Below are 17,368 nucleotides of genomic sequence, written 5' to 3'. Positions count from 1 at the left end.
TCCCCCTGAGACAGGGTTTGTTTCTCTGTGTAGCCTTGGCTGTCCTAGAACTCGCCCTGTAGATTGGGTTGGCCTCAAACTCATAGAGATTCACCTGCTTCTGCCTCCGAGTGCTGGGATTAAAGGCATGCTCTACCACAACCAGGCTGACTACCAAGCTGAAAAGTTTGTTTACTTATTTACTGGGGGACATGTATGGAGGCCGGAGAAAAATTGTATGAGTTGGTTCATTCCTTCCACTGTGTGGGTACCAGGGGTCAAATTCTGGTCCTAAGGCTTGGTAGCAAGTGCCATTAGCCTCTGAGCCATCTCATCAGTGCAGCTGAGAAAATGAGAGACCAGTATGTATCCAGTGCCTGCATCTGAAGTCTTCTGTCTCGTTCCTTTCCATCTATAAGATAGTTGTTAAAGCCCAACTGTGGTCCCAAAGCAGAAATGCATCTGGAGGAATGTGGCATACTTTCCCCTCACAAAGCCATGGGATACAGGCTCTCATGGGCTGGGCACAATCTAAAGGCAGAGTGAATTCAGAAACTCAGGAGACCTATCTGGAATACATCTCCTGGTGAATTCAGTGAGCTTTTCCTGAGATTAACTGATGCCTCCCTTCTGTGGGCCCCTCCTGAGCCTCCTGTCCAGCAACATGGGAAGCCGAGGGCTCCCGGTACAATTGGGCCAATTCCAGCCCTGCCGTGAGGAAGCCTGGAGCTCGAGATCAGCTTACCGAGAAGCAGGAAACTAAAGCCGCGTGGCGACAGCACCGCTTTCATCGTGACTACGTGAGCACAATTACCCCCATGAAGAAAAAAGCCAGTGCTTCAAAGGGGGGGAAAATGGAGAGCGGAGGAAGAGGATCGGGGAGAAGTAATCAGCCTTCATTAGTTTTATCTCTAGGGAAATAGCATGATGCTTTTCAGTACCCGAAGAGAATCAAATTCGCCTCATGCCAGTCACATCTCCCTGAGGGATGACAGATGTGGCCACTGTCCCTTTATCATTCTTCTAGACATGACTGTGCTGATGAAGGGGAAATCTGAGCACCTCTGAAGTCAGTTGACTGCACCCAGTGGGTCCACTGTCATTGCAGAGGAGCCGAGGGTCCACAGATCCCCAGTGGCCTCACTTACCTGCCCCAGCAGCCTGATGTAGAGACTGTTACATGCCCCCATGCTGATGAGGAAAGACAGGAAGGGTCCGAAATATCAACTAAAGAGAATACATGACGTGACCTGGGTCACTTGCCCAGATAGGGTAATGTTTGACCGAGCATTGGTCTGGCATACAGCACTCTATAAATGCCTGCGATGGGTACTCGGCTGGACAGGCACTGTTCACACCCTGGAGATGCCAATGCTCCCTGCAACATCTGAAGCAGGAGAGTCTATAAAGCTTTCCACATAGGGCTATATGACAGGAAAATGCTGGGGAACCAGCTGGCTCCCTCTGATGCTTCCCTGTCAGGAGGGAGCCAACCATGCAGCTAGCCGAGGTCTTACAAGACACTGCCAAAGAGAAGTCAGCTGAAGCCTCTGGATAGAAGATGGGTGTTGGGAAGAGGAAGTGGGGGTTGTAGGCACCCGTGTGTCCTGGAGGTAGTGCTTGTTTACTGGGTTTAGATTTGGCTACATTCAGAACGGGGAGGAGAGGCAGAGGAAGGGAGCCCCTACACACATGGACATACACATGCACGCACATGTGCACGTGAGCATGTACACACACACACACACACACACACACATACGTGTGCATGCACACACACTTTGTCCAGCACTTCCAGTGCACATAAATCATGGTATCTCTTAGACCTCCGCCTTCCTTCCTGCTCACCACCAGGCACCTGAGAGGCAGGAATCTGGGATTAACACTTGCCAGACAGCAGGAAGAACTGCCCGCATCCTGTTGGCAGCCAGCCACAGACAGGGAGGAGAACAGTAGAGGGGTGGGCAATCCAGTGTCCTTCTCCCTCCTCCATATTTTCCAGACAATAACCAATTTGAGATGCCGACATACCGGCAGGCCAGCCTGGCATCCCATCTCATTGGCTGTGAAAGCTCTCCAAGTGACCACCCCTCCTCTTCAGATGCACAAAACCACAGCCACTTTCTTTTCTCTCTGCTCGCTGCCTCCATCTTTTCTCCTGCTCCCCACACTCCCGCACATACCTACAAGCCGTCAGGATGAATGCAATAAACGGGGGCTGTATGCAGCTAAGATTCCCACCCTGGAGGGCAGAGATTCCTCGGATGTTCATGTGTTCATAAAGATAGAAGGATCACCTCCAGAACAAATCAAGTTCCCAAGTCAGGGAACCTTCCAGAAAGGTTCTGTTCGGCATGGAACCTACTGGGAACTGGTTGTCTGAGTGGGCTGTCACTGTACTTAATAGAGGATGGAAGACCAGAATGAGATCTGTAAGTGCACAATGGTACTTTATGCTTCTCTTGGCTGTCTCTTCATTTTTTAAAGTGACCATTGCTCCAGTTAAGAGAAGCTGGTCTTCAAGACCGGTCAGGACAAGCTGAGCTAAGAGTATCTTCAGGGGCGGAGGGAGGTGAATTAGTCTTTTGCAGCAACGAGGCATGACTCAGACGGACAACTTTGGACCCAGAAAGTTGAAGGCTCAGGATTTTTGCCCTAGCTACACAGTTTTGGCATTAACCAATTAAACCGAAAAATCTGGAACAAAGAGCTTTAACTTGAAATCTGCTCCAAACTAGCTGAGGCAGGAGGGTTGCCATGATTTCGAAGCCAGGCTAGACTTTGGAGACCTGTTTCAGAACAACAGAACTCCCTCAGATGCATACATAATATCTGATACATTGGGTCTCACCTAGACAGTCCCCTCCTAAAATCCTCGCGAAGAGAGAGACACGGGTCTTCCAAAAAGGTGAATGAAGACTGGGAGGCTGGCAGCAAGGAAACTGTCAACTGAGGAGACCTTAATGGGGACAGCACATGAGTCCAGGACTTGTCCTCTTACATCACGTCACTGGGAACCCACAAGAAACCCTCGCACTCAACAAGTACACTGGGAGCCTCTTTATACTATGTGCAAAGTAGAGGTCAGCCCCCGGCAGCCTGTCCCAAAGGCTCCAGACACTTACCAGTGAAGTCCTCGAAGCACTCACAAGTGTAGCCACCCTCACGGCTCCGGCACCGGCCATTGGCCCCACACGGGTTGGAGTAGCAAAGGTCGATTTCAGTCTCACAGTAGTCCCCGGTGAAGCCCGGTGGGCAGCGGCAGCGCAGGCCCGTGATGGGATGGATGGGCCGGAACAGCACTGTGGTAGAGCTAATGAAAGGTGCCGAGCTATCAAACCTGAGCACAGACACACACTTCATGTAGTTCTCGCAGGGCTCCCTCAGGCAGATGTTGTCATCGAAGGGCAGCACGCGCTGGGCAGAAATGGTGGTCAGCAGTGTCCGGTTCAGGTAGATCTGCTCCTGCAGGTCCTCTGACGGGAAAAACCGGCCACGGGCGCCTCCGGGGAGCAGCGCCGAGAAGGTCACGTTCAGGATGTTGGGGCTGACATCCGTGTCATTCTGGATGTTGAAGACGAAGATGTCGTCCTTGGTGGTGGACAGTACTGTGGCCACCCCTTCTACAAAGAGGGAAAGCAGCGGGGACAGGAACTGTTCCTGCGACATGTTCTCCAGGCGGACAGTGATGCTGTTGGTGAGCATGTCATCTGTAATGATGGTCACACGCAGAGTGCAGAGAGCAGTGACACTGTGGATGCCATCTATGGGACACAAGGAGATAAACCTGTTGTCAGTAAGATGCCCAAGACAGTGAAGGCTCCTACAGTCCCACCAAAGACAGCCTTAGGTATACTCGGCAAAGGAGAAGCCAGTCTGGGTAGCCCCATTCACTGAGTACTCACTCCCCACCCTTTACCTCCTCCTGGGTACCCCATTCTCCTGCTGACACCACTGCCATACTCTGAAGCCCAACCACAGCTCCCAATGTGTTCCTTTCTTACAGAAACCTCAGTGGCCCAAAACCACAGAACAGGGTACTCCAGAGACCATGCCGATTCAACCCCCTAGCACACAGCCCCACCCAGTGTGCAACATCATGTCTTAACTTATCCACTTGTATCTTTACATGACCAGCATGCAAGAAGGCTGGATACACCCTGTTATACAAGGGTACTAAATCTTCATCTGTATCTGCTTCATAACTGTCAATGCAATGGGACCATCTGTCCTTCCACACTACTGCCACCCCCTCCCCTCCTCACAGACTCCCCCCACTCCCCGGTGATGAACTACATCCTTGGAATTGGTCAGTGCACAAAGCTCCAAGGGAGCCAAGCTCAAGCCCACGCTGGAAGCAGAACTTTACAGCATCATCTACATGGTACTGGTTTTATAGGCATAAAAGGGGCAGGATAGAAGAGGTCATAGAGACTTGAGCCATGGCTCCAGAAAGTGACTGAGGTCAGGGAACATGTGGCAGAGCTGGAATCCCCACAAGGAGGCTCTAGGATGCCATGCTCCAAGCCATGAGGGTGGAGCATAAATTGCAACAAAGGCCATGAAATGATAGAACCATGGGGTGCCCACCAAGGAGTGCTACAGGCATGAAGTGATGAAGTGGGTTGTGTGTACATAACCAAGAGAGGTTATGTGTGCTGTGGACGGCAGAGTTGGAGATGTGGGGCCACCTTAGCCCTTTGGTGATTCCATTGCCAGCCCGATAAGCTAGCCGTAAGTTGCAGGATTCCGAGTTTTCCCCCACTGAACTTCAGTTTTGCTTGAGTCTGATCATTACCTGCAAGAATGGATGGCTTACTTTGTGTTATCGATGAGAAGTATATAACTTGCTTCTTGACTGTCTGAGGCGCTCATAACTTAGGGATGACCTGCATCTCAAGGAGACTCCACCCCCACTTCTGAACGGTATTGACCAAGACTATGGGGGATTTTTGAAGTTGGACTAAATGCATTTTGGATTATGAGATGGCGGTGAGCCTCTGAGGGCAACGAGTAGAAGGGTATGGCTTTAAAATGATATGATTTGGTGTCTGATAGAAGATAAGACTTGTGATAGGTTTTTTGTTGTTTGTTTGGCTGGATTTTTGTTTTTCTTAGACATAGGTTTTCTCTGTGTAGTTCTGGCTGCCCTGGAACTCATTCTATAGAGCAGGCTTAGCTTTGAACTCAGAGACCCACCTGCCTCTGCCTCCTGAGTGCTGGGATTAGACGTGTGCACCATCACCACCCACACATTTTTTTTTCAATTAAAAAAAATGTGATGGAGTTAGACAAATGGGTCAGTGTTTAAAAGCACTGGCTGCTCTTGCAAAAGACGAAGATTTACTTCCCAGCACGGTGACTCACAACCATCTATAATTCCATTCTGGGAGGAATTCTACACCTCCATCTGGCTTTGTGAGCCCAAGGCACACATGTGGTGCACATATGCACATGAAGAAAATATTCACACACAAAACATAAAATGTTAACAGAATATGAACATTCTTAATAACACTGGGAGGCGTTCTTTAAATGGCTAAGATTATTATTTAAATGTATCTCACAAGGCTAAACTTTTTTAAAAGATTTATTATATATAAGCACACTGTAGCTGTCTTCAGACACACATCCATTGGATCCCATTACAGATGGCTGTGAGCCACCATGTGGTTGCTGGGAATTGAACTCAGGACCTATGGAAGAGCAGTCAGTACTCTTAATTGCTGAGCCATCTCTCCAGTCCCCCAAAGTTAATTTCTTTAAAAGCCCGATTATAACCCAGGGGTATCACTAGGCTACATATAGGGTTTGTACAGCTCCAGATCTGCCTGCCTCAGTTTCTCTCCACCAGGATCCTCAAACCTATCACAGTGGATGTCTTATAATCCAGCTACATCACCCATTTTCCTGTGGCTGCTAATGTTATCTGAAATAAAAATCCCACTTATGGTACTTTACAATCTGTGCCCCCAGCCCTTCCTCATCACCACAGAAATACTTCCTGGCATCTTGCAATCTCTCAATCCATCTGAGGGATTTAATATATATCTTCATTTTTCACTTCATTATCCACTTGATGTCCTTTCACCACCCAGGTCTCTGCTACCTGCACTTTACTGAGGACCCTCCACTCTGAGAATCCTCTTACTGCACCAGTCCCTCACTGAGGGTCTCCATGCTGAACACCCCTCCATCCCCACATTTCTGCTTTTGCTCTTGCTCAGGAGTGGCTGTGGTCCCACACATTCCAGCTGTTTATGCCTGAGAAACTCTAAAGACCAAGAACTCTTGGGTTGGGTTCTTATAAGTATTGTGTGCACTGGTAACTTCTAGAACATTCCCCAGTACTCAGAAGTTTCTGGATAAACAAGCATGAATGAAAGAGGAAGGCAGAGAGCAGGAGCCTACTGGATTCTCCACTTCAGCACGGACACTACACAGAGACAGTTTTCTACTGAGGCATGTTTTTGTAGCTGTTTGATTTGATTTTGCCAAAGTAGGACAATGCTTGCTTCCTGGTGGCAGCTGTTACAAAACATTCTTTAACCACACAGGGATTTGTTTGTCCTGGCCTAGGATGTTATAGGTCATATGAGTTTAAATTAGAAGCCTCCTTTCTCATCGTGGATGGATTGGGTTACCCTGACCCAGGGTGAAAGGGGACTCCAAACCTCGGCTTTCACAGGGGCAGCCCAAAAAGGCACGGCACAGAGGGACACACTAGAACGAGGAGCCACAGCCTAGAGGCAGTACTCCTCACTCAGACAAAGCAAACACAACCACAGGGACAGCTTTGGGTACCAATGTGCTAGAAGCATGGCCGTGCCTACTGCCTGCCCTGATGTTAACTTCTCCAAGTCTGTAAGCCAGAGGTATGTGTGACTTCGGTGGTCTAGTCTGGCTTGGGTTTGGGAGCCAACCTACAACTTATGAAAGCCTCTGGGGACACAAATCAAAAATGCTTGTCACCAAGGCCACCACTGAAATGAGATGGAACACCACCCACCAGTGACCTGGGACAACAGTCACTGCACTGCTCCAGACCAGGAAGGAGGCAGAGCAGGTGGCAGGCAGAGCACCAGGTATGGCTGTCTGCCAGCAGGGCCTCTCAGTGCCTGGGAGAACTTTCTAGGTCTCCACAGTGACTCAGGTAGAGGCTGTTGCCCAATCCTCTGACATTGGGTGAGGGGCAGCGGTGAGAAAATGGAGGAGGGTAGACATCCATCGCTGCATCCCGATGGCAAAGGTACTTCTTTGGGACCTAAAGCGCCCCCCAGTATGGAATGGGAGCAGGGGTCAGAGCCCCAGCTTTGAAAACCGGTGCAGATGACGCCGCCGAGGGTGAGAAGCAGAATAGCCGTCACCGGAAGAGATGGAAGTTGCTTCCCTGACGTGGACGTGCAATGAAGAAAAGGTAACAGGAAAGCCTGGGAAGTGAGAAGAAAGAGGGGGTTCCCTGCCCTCAAAAGGCCACGACACAACTATGACCAAGCGTCTAACGACAGCATGATTAGCTGCTTCATTCTGAAACTAAACTCTGGAATCCATAAGTGGGCAGAGCGCTGCAGTTCCTAAGCAATCCCAGGGAACACAGAGAAACTGAGGCAGTAAGATTATTATGGGGAGTATTATTTAAGCATGGCCCACAGGAGAACAAGGGGTCCTGGCAGAGCAAGACCACAGAGGCAGGAGACGGAAGTCTGGCTGCTGCTGGCCTTGTGTGATTTTGACGGGAGGCAGGCACAAGGGAAGAACCCTCAGCAGTGGGGACAGGTTCATAAAGGGCACCTCACGAGCCTCCTCAAATGAGGACAGTACAGCAGAGAGAATGGAGCTGAGCCACTCCTACTGCTAGACGGAAATGCCCCACCAATGGTGGATCGGAGAGCTGGCAGGAAGATCTCAGTCCTGCCCACTCGAGAATAGGGATAGGGTAGGTTAGTTTCTAATCTATTAGACACCAGAGCCTGGCCGACAATTTAGTTAGACAGACAACTTGAGTAGAAGCCAGTACTGTCTACCCACTCACTAGGGACCTCATCCCCCTTTCTATCTCTAAACTGTGATGGCCTTGACATTTAGGGAGAGCCACTGCAGCCATCAGCAGATCCACAGCCACATGCTGTACTCCCGTCCCCAGCTCCTGTATTCTCCACAACTCTAGATGGGCTCAAAGCCATGGAAGTTGTGCCTCTGGAGGGGAATTGGGAGGGTGGGAGCCACTGGGGAGGCCTTCCCAGTTCAGACTGAGGCTAGACAGCAGGTGGTATTTGGCTCCTGCCCTGAGGGCATCTGCAGGTTTATCTACTTCCCCAACCCCTGAAAAACAAAACAAGGCAGAGGCAGGAGCTCTCAGGATGTAGACAACACTTAGGTAGTGGGGCAGGGTCAGATGTGGTACTGGAAGCAGTGAGACCATTGCTTCTGTCCCTTCTGTGAGGAGCGACAATGACCCCCCTCCCAGTACCCCCACCCTCAGGATGGAGTCATGGGGCAGCAGGAATGGCCCCCATACACGGGTGCCATGACAACCAGGCCACCTGCTCTGACTCTGTTCTGCTCACCTTGCAGCCAACCCCCTGGGGTACCACAGGGGTCTGCAGCTGCATCTGTTGCCAGGGGACCCAAGGACAGAGCCAGTAGCCCTTCCCCATCATCCCCAGCTGGGTCCTGCCTTCACTGGTCTCTCCTGGTCCCCTCCCCCCATTCACTCACACTTTGGGTTCCTTCTTGTTTGGAACCCATGTCTTATTTTTCCACTGCTGTCCTGTGGAGCTAGAGAAGGGGCCTCCACACAGGGGTCTCTCTCCTACTGGTACCACTGAATCTTTGCCCCAAATCCCAGGCAGCCATAACCCAATATGCCCTTACTAGAGTCTTATGTCTCCCATCCCCACACACACTTTCAAGTGTCCAATTGCTTTAAGTCACACTTCTCTCGGAAATCTATTCCAGCCTTAGAATCCTGGCCACAACAAACGCTCACTACTCAAGAGTCCCTTAACACACTCTTTTTTTTTAACTTACAGTGTCTTCAGGTTCTAACCCTACCCTAGTCCTTGGTCACCAATGGCATCACAACCACCGCCACCATCACCTGTGCCACCGAGAGGAAGCAGCCATGCCTCAGCACCAAGTGTCAGGCAGGCCATCTGCCATCTCCCTGTTGTGAGTGACCTCCCTCTCGCCTATCCCCCCAGCACCTGCCAGGCAGGCAGCTGGTCAGCAAACATCTGCTTGCCCAAGAGTCTAGGGCCCAGCAGTATGCCCCTCCTCCCTAGCCTTAACTTCCATCTTCAAAACACCCACTGAGGCAATTCCTATTATTTGAATGTGAGAATACACACTCGGGCTCACAGGGAATAGCAGGGTTTATAACAGACCCTACCTAGTGTCCATAAAAACAATGACTCGCCATGGGACAAAGGCAACTCCTGGACATTCAGCAGGGCCTGTTTGACTCCAATCCTCTGTACCTTCGGCAGATATCCTGTAAGCTGCCCCATTCCTGAGGATCCAGGGTTAGTGATGAACTTATACCCACCCAGAGCCGTGACAATCTTAGACTTGGTGGCACAGTCCCCCAAAGCACTGGGCATGGAGTTCAAGAGGCTAAATTGCCACCTGCCAAACTACAGTGACTATCTTCTGCACCATAAGGGTCCTTCTGCTATAATCTGGACCAGAGCCGACGATTCTAGAAGGGCTGAGCACATGGCATGCCACAGACAGTTAGTATGGGCCTCCCACATTCAACTTCTCTATGGGAAAATGTAGACAGTAAAATACCAAGCAGTTACCACATTCTTTATTGGGCAGTCATCTGCATATTAGTGCCCAGAGAAGACTTTTAGTTAAGTTTAATGTGCAGATAATCTAGTTCCACAGTCCAGGCTTAGGAGCCGACAACCTGCCACCCATCCTGACCTCTGGCTTGCTCCACAGAGGACCAGGTCAGCTATCCCAAGTGTAAGCCTTAGCATATATGCTAAGGGAGTTAAACATGATAGCACGTGGCCTCACTGGGATGCTGGGAGAAGTCGAGCATAGAAGGCAGACTCCAGCCCATGTCTGTGCATGTAGACATTGTTCCCTGCAGCCACTGCCATGGACAAGCCCACAAACATGTGAGGAAATTTCCTCCCTATAACTTCCAGGAGAATCCCAGTTAGTACTCAGTCTGCAAGGCTCCCCCAGTAGGCATGGGCTGTGATTCATCAGAAGCAGATCCCTCCCCTCCTATATACCAAGCAAGATCTTAGCCACATATCCGATATCCTGCCTGTCAGATATTTGCATTACATAACAGTAGCAAAATTACAGTTATGAAGGAGCAACAAAAATAACATTATGGTTGGGGGGTCACAACATCATGAAGACCTGTACTGAATGGTTGAGAACCACTGTTCCTATGTGGACCCCGAGGGACCTCAGGCTTGGCGGTCACAGCCACCATAAGTCCAGCAGCAAAGAGACCCCAAAGCCAAATTCAGAGAGATAGACAGTAGATGGAGGTTGCTGGGCTGGCAGCCTGGGGTGATGTGTTTTAGGGTGACAGCTGCTATATGACACTGTGAAGGTATGTGTTCTAGGGGTTGATGGACAGGACGACTGTGCTGGCGGGCACAGCAGTGGTAGTGAACTACATGTCCTCAAGACATCCGTTCAAAAATGGTTACAGCATAGTTAATATATGACTCAGTAGGAAACGATGCTCACCACCAAGGCTGACAACCCCAGGCGGATCCCTAGGACCTACACAATGGGAGGGGAGAAATGACTCCCATAAGGAGTCCTCTGACCTCCTGCGTGCACATGCATGTGTGCACCAACCCCCCCACACACACACACACACATAAAAGTAATGGGAAAATGGTCAAAGTGGCCAGGTGTAAGTCAAGTCAAGTTTATCACTGGTAACATTTTTTTTTTAAAAAAAGGAATAAACAGAGCTGGAGAGATGGCTCACCAGTTAAGAGCACTGGCTGTTCTTCTAGAGGTCCTGAGTTCAATTCCCAGTAACCAGATGGTGGCTCCCAACCATCTGTAATGGGATCTGATGCACTCCTCTGGCATGCAGGTGTACATGCAGATAGAGCACTCATATACATAAAATAAACAAATCTTAAAAATAAAAGGAACAAACAACTGGGGGGGGGGGAGAGAAATGAGACCAATACCGGGGCCTTCCACTCAGTTCCCACACTGGTAATATGCAGTAAAGCCACAAGGCCCTCAGCAATGCTGCTTTGAAAATGTTCTTCTGGACATTGGCACCTGCTATGTCAGCTGAGGAGGCAAAAGGATGCCACAAGTTCAGAGCCCTTCTGACCTTCACATCGAGAAACAGTTCAATTGCAGATACAGTGAGATCCTGCATCCAAAACAGAGGCAAGAAGGATGGAGAAAGGAGGAGAAAGGAGAAAGGGAGAGGAAGGAAGAGGAAAAAAAGGAAGGAGGGAGGGTGGGGGAGGAAGGAATGCCCTTTCTGGCTTTATATTTAGAACAGGGCTCCACCCCAAGGTGGAAGGCAGCGTCTAATTCAAAAGGTGGAACTATCATTTATTCAATTAAAAACTCAGCTTAGGGCTGGGGAGATGGCTCAGTCTATGAAGCACATGCTGTGCAGGTTTGAGGATCCGAGTTCAGATCCCTGGCAGTCAGGTAAAAACCCAGGTGTTGCAGTGTGCAAAAGCATCCCTGGGGTTTGGGGACCAACCAGGCTAACAGAATTGGGGAACTCCAGGTTCAGTAAGAAACCTTTGTGGGGGATAGTTGAGGAAGACATTTGATGTCATTCCCTGGATTTGGCATGCACATAAACACACAGGCACACACGCCTGCACATACACATGTGTGTACATGCATTCACACACACGAATAGAAACTCATTATGACTATGTTTAATGCCTGAAATCCCTACCCCTCAGTAGCCATTCTGATCCCCGGTCATAGGTGCTATAGGCTGAGATATCAGCAGGAACATTCTTATGGAGGAAAAAGAACATGAGTGTAGTAAGAAGGGTTGGCTCCTCAAAAGGTCAAACACAGAATTAACGTAGGACTCCAAGTCCCATTCTAATGTGTGATTTAAAGGAACTAAAAATACAAAGACACCCGACGCATAGGCAAATGCTCACCGCCAAAGGCACCCAGCACAATGGACAGAAATGGAAAAGCATGAATGGAAAAGCACAGCAGCATCCGCCCACTGAAGCTCCAGCACGGAAGGGGGCAAAGTCCTGAATGAAGATGTAGCTCGAAACTTGCCTTCTAAATGGAAGATGTCAGGCACAAAAGGTTTCATGAGCTACCCAGATGGGCATCGCCACAGAGGCAAGAGCAAGAGAGGAGAGACGGACAAGGGCCAAAGCCACAGTCTCTGATGAAACATTCTGGGTCTGGACAGCGGTGGACACTACACAGACATCACCTGCTGCTGCAGGTTTCGTTTTACATGGTTGGTTTTACCTCATGTGAATTTGTACAGTTCGGTTTTTCATTTTAAATTTTAAAAAGCTTCAGATGTTTTAGGTTATTTTTATTTTATGTGTATGGGTGTTTGGGCTGCACGTATGACTGTATATGGTGCATGTAGTTGCTACAGAGGCCAGGATCTCCTGAAACTGGCGTTAGAGATGGCTATGAGCCACTATGTGAACGCTGGGAATCGAACCCGGGTCCTCTCTAAGAGCAGCCAGGGCTCCTAACCACTGAGCCACCTCTCCATCCTGTTTTGTTTTTGAGGCAGGATTTCATGCAGCTCAACCTGGTCTTGAACTTGCTGTGTAGCTAAGAATGACACTCCAGTCTCTAACTCACGAGTACTAGATTATAAAAATGGAGTGCCATGCTCAGTTTCCTGTCTAGTTTTCTTCCTAATTATGTTATATGTGTGTTTGAACATATGTGTACATGTGAAGGTGCCCACATTAGGTCCTCTGGTCCTGGGTTACAGGTAGCTTGAGACCTCCTCTATAAGAGGAATTCACCCTTTAAGCAACCCCTCCAGCCCCTTCACATCTATTTTTGAAAAGCTTTTTAAAGGAAGTCACAATTATGATTTCGAATACAAATTGTTTTATTTGAAGTATGAGATCACCCAAAACTTCCTTAAATGACTTCCTTAAGACCCAGTTTGAGAAGGAAGTCAGAGGAGATAAAGAGGCGTATTGTAAGCAACAAGGCTACCTTCTCTTTCAAGAGCTGGGTAGCCACCTGCTAACCACCGGGTTACCAAACCCACGGAAAGTAGGAATGCCGAGTTACTGCTCACACAGAGTCAAAGCCACCACGATCTGTTTATGTAGCTCACCAGACATTGTGCAAGAGCCCCGTAGGCAGGTGCACTCAGTGCCCACAGGGAAACCACGCCAAGGTTTCTTTGCTTAGAATCCCACGGAGAATCCTTTGGGGAACCTTATAATGTCCCCACTTGCTTTATCTCCAGTGCTTATAAACAACGTACACTGATTCTTCTGAACAGAACCCAAAGTCTGAGTTCCCCAACCTCCCTTTTGGGGGACATCAAATGACACCTTCAAAGGGCAGGGCTGACACTGGGGACTCACTAACTGAAGGTTGCAAAGCCTACCTGGCTTCTACCCAGGAGACAGTCAGTACCCACACTTCTCCCTGGGTTGTCACAACCAAAACCATTTCCATTGTACAATGTCTGTGGAGGCAGAATTGGACCCAGCAACCACCCTGCTCTGGGAAACAACACGAGCTACGTAGCTTCTACCTTAGGCTCCCACAGCATCCAGAGCTTAGGAAGCAGCTGAGCTGGGGGCTCCGGGCTTAGTGCCCCAGATACTGCCAGCCCAGCCCAAGCGGGGCCTCAATATCTCCTGGCAGCACTCTCTGGGGTTCCCTTTGCCAGCTGGGCCCCAAAGGTGACACTGGCTGGGCCAGTGGGAAGCCAATCCAGCTTCACTCCTCCCTGCCACAGCCAGAAAGCCACCTTTCTACCCCTCTCCTAGTAAAATGGGTGAAGCTCCCCCAGGCGAAGATTTACCAACAATGAGGGCTTAAGTAAGCGCCTGGTTCTAAGCCAGATGACGCCATCCAGCATAACAAGGTGCCCTGAGCACTTGCCAGCGGATAGCCATATGTTCTCCAGCTCCAGACATGCCACTAACCCAAGAGGGCAATGAACAGCAAGGAGGAGAGCTTTGAGACAACACCCCACCTCACCCCTCCCGTCCCGACCCGTCCCCTCCCTTCCTTGCTGGCTGCATTCTGTCTCCCAGGGAAGCAGCCTGCTCTGGCCTAGGGCTTTGGAACATTTCTGGCTTCTAACTAACCCAACTCTGCTTCTCTTCCATTGAGGATAGAAAGACAGGTTGAGTTCTGGGAGCCTGAGAAATGAGCCCCTTGCCCCTGGAAATGGTGGCAAGGAAGAACACCAGCCCAATTAACAACAGCTTAAAAGCCTTTCTCCCCTCCCAACCGTGACCCTGCAGTTTTCCAAGAGTCTCACAGAAACCAGTGTCCCATCTGATTATGATTCTTTCAAAGGCACCTTTAGGGCCACCCTATAGTCGCACTTATCAAAAAAGGGCTGGGGTTGGTTCTTAGTAACCTTTGAACTGTAACTTGAGAGCCACTGAACCGGTACAGATAGATGGCTTAGACACTTAACTGCAACTCCCGAGGCATCCATACCCACACCTGCTTTAGTAAATAAATTGGCTCTCTCCTGGAGAACCCCGCTTCTATGCTCCAAGTACCCCTCTTTCTCTCATCCTCCCCTGCCTAAAGTCTGTATTGAGATAACATTCTTAACACCACAACTCTGCTTCCTGCCATCTAATCCAAAATGCTTCTCTTCTGCATCAAAACCACATACCCTGACTGTCGGTGGTGATTCATGTTTTTAACCCCAGCTCTTGGGAGGCAGAGGCAGGAGGATCTCTGTGAGTTCAAGGCCAGCCTAGTAGTCTACAGAGCGAGTTCCAGAACAGCCAAGGCTATGCAAAGAAGCCCTTTCTCAAACAAACAAAAAACCCCCACATATCGTGGTATGGCCGGAGTTCAGATTACCTCCCAAATTAGGAAAACCCCTCAAGTGGCTGTAAGCAGCCTGCTACTCCTGACACAGCCATCAAGACAGGCCCCAAATCCATCATCTATGGAGAGTTAAAGTCCACAGCTCAATGTGTTGAAGGCTTGGTGTCCATCAGGTGACCAGGTTCTTGAAGGGCCTGACCTCAGCAACATTTTAACTCATTGATGGATTCATACCAAATGAACTATGGGAAGGTGGGAGGAGCCACCATGGTGGAAGGAGTCACAGGAGGGTAGGAGGAGCCACTGTGATGGGAGGAGCCACTGTGATGGGAGGAGCCACAGAAGGATGGGACCTGACTGGAAAAAGTAGGTCTGTAGGGTGGCTTTGAAGAATGATACCATGAACCAGTTTCCTCTCCCTATATTTTGGCTTCCTGGCCACCGTAAGGTAAGCAGCTCCTGCTTCTGCTGTATGCTTCCACCACCATATTTCTGCTTCACCTCAGGCTCAGAACAATGGATCCAGATGATTCTGAGCTGAAGCCTCTGAAACGAAGTCAGAATAAACCTTTCTTTGTTTTATGTTATTCCTCTCAGTTATCTGTTGAAGCAGGCAAGACCTCCAAACATGTTCTGCCTGCTACAACAGCAGGTAGCACATTTTCCAGGGTGAATGTCACACAGAGGAGAAAGCTGGTCTCATTGGTCTGGGTCATGTTTTGCTGCCAAAAAAAATTTTTTTTTTAAACTCTACTTTGGCTTTCAGGGCTCTGCATCTAGGGGTAATGGGCAAAAGCCCTGGATCACCTCTTGGAAGACACCACCAAAAGTCAGAGAGCAAAAATGCTATCTAGGGGCTGGAAAGATGGCTCGGCGGTTAAGAGCACTGACTGTTCTTCCTGAGGTCCCAAGTTCAAATCCCAGCAATCACATACATGGTGGCTCAAAAGCATCTGTAATGAGATCTGACGCCCTCTTCCGGTGTGTCTGAAGACAGTGACAGTGTACAAATACACATAAAATAATTTTTTTAAAAAAGGAAGAGACAAGGGGATCACAGACCCCTCTTTTTCAAACAGAAGCTCCAAGACAATTGTATTCATGTTTAAAAGACAAAAATGCCAGGGCAGACAAGCCGTAAAAGCTCACCAGCTGCCCAGAGGAGAGGATGGAGGGGGAAAAGAAAGGACATACCATCTATTACCTAGGGATGCCCAGGACATGCATGAGGGTCTAACAGCAGCAGAAGGGATCTCAGCTCACAATCCCACAGCCCCGCCCACTTCCTCCAGGATCCCAGGCGAGCCTGCCTGTGCCTCAGTTTACACCCCAGCCAAACCTAGAGGCTTGGCTTTTCTACCCTCCTGTGAGGGCTGCCATGTTTCCACAGCTGCCTCTCATCCTCCAACAGACCAGTGAAGTACATGAGCAGGTGCTACCCTGAGGATGAGGTTCCTGGGATGCAGAAGCTTGGGGGACTGAACTTGGAGAACACACCTCTCCAGGATGCATTTGTCATGTGCAGTGAGGCCGGTCAGTCTTCGGCTGTCTTACTCTAGCATTTCCTAAAGAGAAGGTAATCACCAGCTTACAACTGTAATACGCGCAGGAAGCTGTGGGCTTTGCTACACCGGCCATACACTTATCTACAAGTGAAAAGGCCAACAAAGGTGACTGGCACCCACGGTACCAAGTACCACAGCCAGGTGAATGCAAGGAGCAGTTATATCAACACAGAGCATCCTGGTTCCTAGAACCACCTACAAGGGCACTGCCCACATCCCTCACCCCCAGAAGAGACAAGAGGAAGTTGCCAGGAACCAGCTTCAAAGGTGAAGACGGGGCATCAGGAACCACAGCTTGCACATAGCCATTCAGCCCCCATATGACCTGGAGAGGACAGGACCAGTCCCTAGAGCTCAGGCCCCATCATCCTAGAGATGGATCTTTTGCAGCATCTACTGGGGATCAGGAACAGCCCTCCCTCTTGGCCCCAAGCTCTGGGCCACTCATAAACCCTTCAAGTGACTTCCAGAGTAGCTTTACTGAGCTCTGTTTTGAAATGCAAATACTCCTAAGAGACTATTTTAGGCCCTAAGTCCCCAACCTTATAGGTCCAGCTCCATCCTCCCAGAGCCAGCAACCCAGGACACACCTGAAAGCCCTCAGACAATTCATTCACCGAAGTACCCAAGTCACTGAGGCTGTGAGAGGTCCCGGAGGGGGCACTCGCAGACACTTCATCAGATGCTGGGGGACCAAGTATACACAGGGCCTCCTCCATCACCGGGGGCATGCAGGTCATCTCTATGACTCCCAGCTTCTTTCAATCCGGTGAAGGAGGGGGGCCCACATGGGTTTTTCTTCTGGGGAA

General features: G+C 49.7%; 1 protein-coding gene across 1 annotated transcript in view; it reads right to left on the bottom strand.

The window, feature by feature from the left end:
• CELSR1 (cadherin EGF LAG seven-pass G-type receptor 1) overlaps positions 1-17,368 on the bottom strand; it is a gene marked incomplete at both ends in the record, with an annotated part of 127,533 nt that overhangs the window by 69,646 nt on the left and 40,519 nt on the right. The window contains one exon of the mRNA XM_080938998.1: positions 3,105-3,743. Within this exon, the coding sequence (XP_080795124.1) occupies positions 3,105-3,743 (639 nt within the window). The remainder of the gene's footprint in view (positions 1-3,104; positions 3,744-17,368) is intronic.

This window comes from Micromys minutus (assembly GCF_963924665.1).
Source record: "Micromys minutus genome assembly, chromosome: 27".
Taxonomy (NCBI): Eukaryota; Metazoa; Chordata; class Mammalia; order Rodentia; family Muridae; genus Micromys; species Micromys minutus.
Note: the sequence above shows the minus strand (reverse complement) of the source record. Positions and strands in the feature narration are given on the sequence as shown.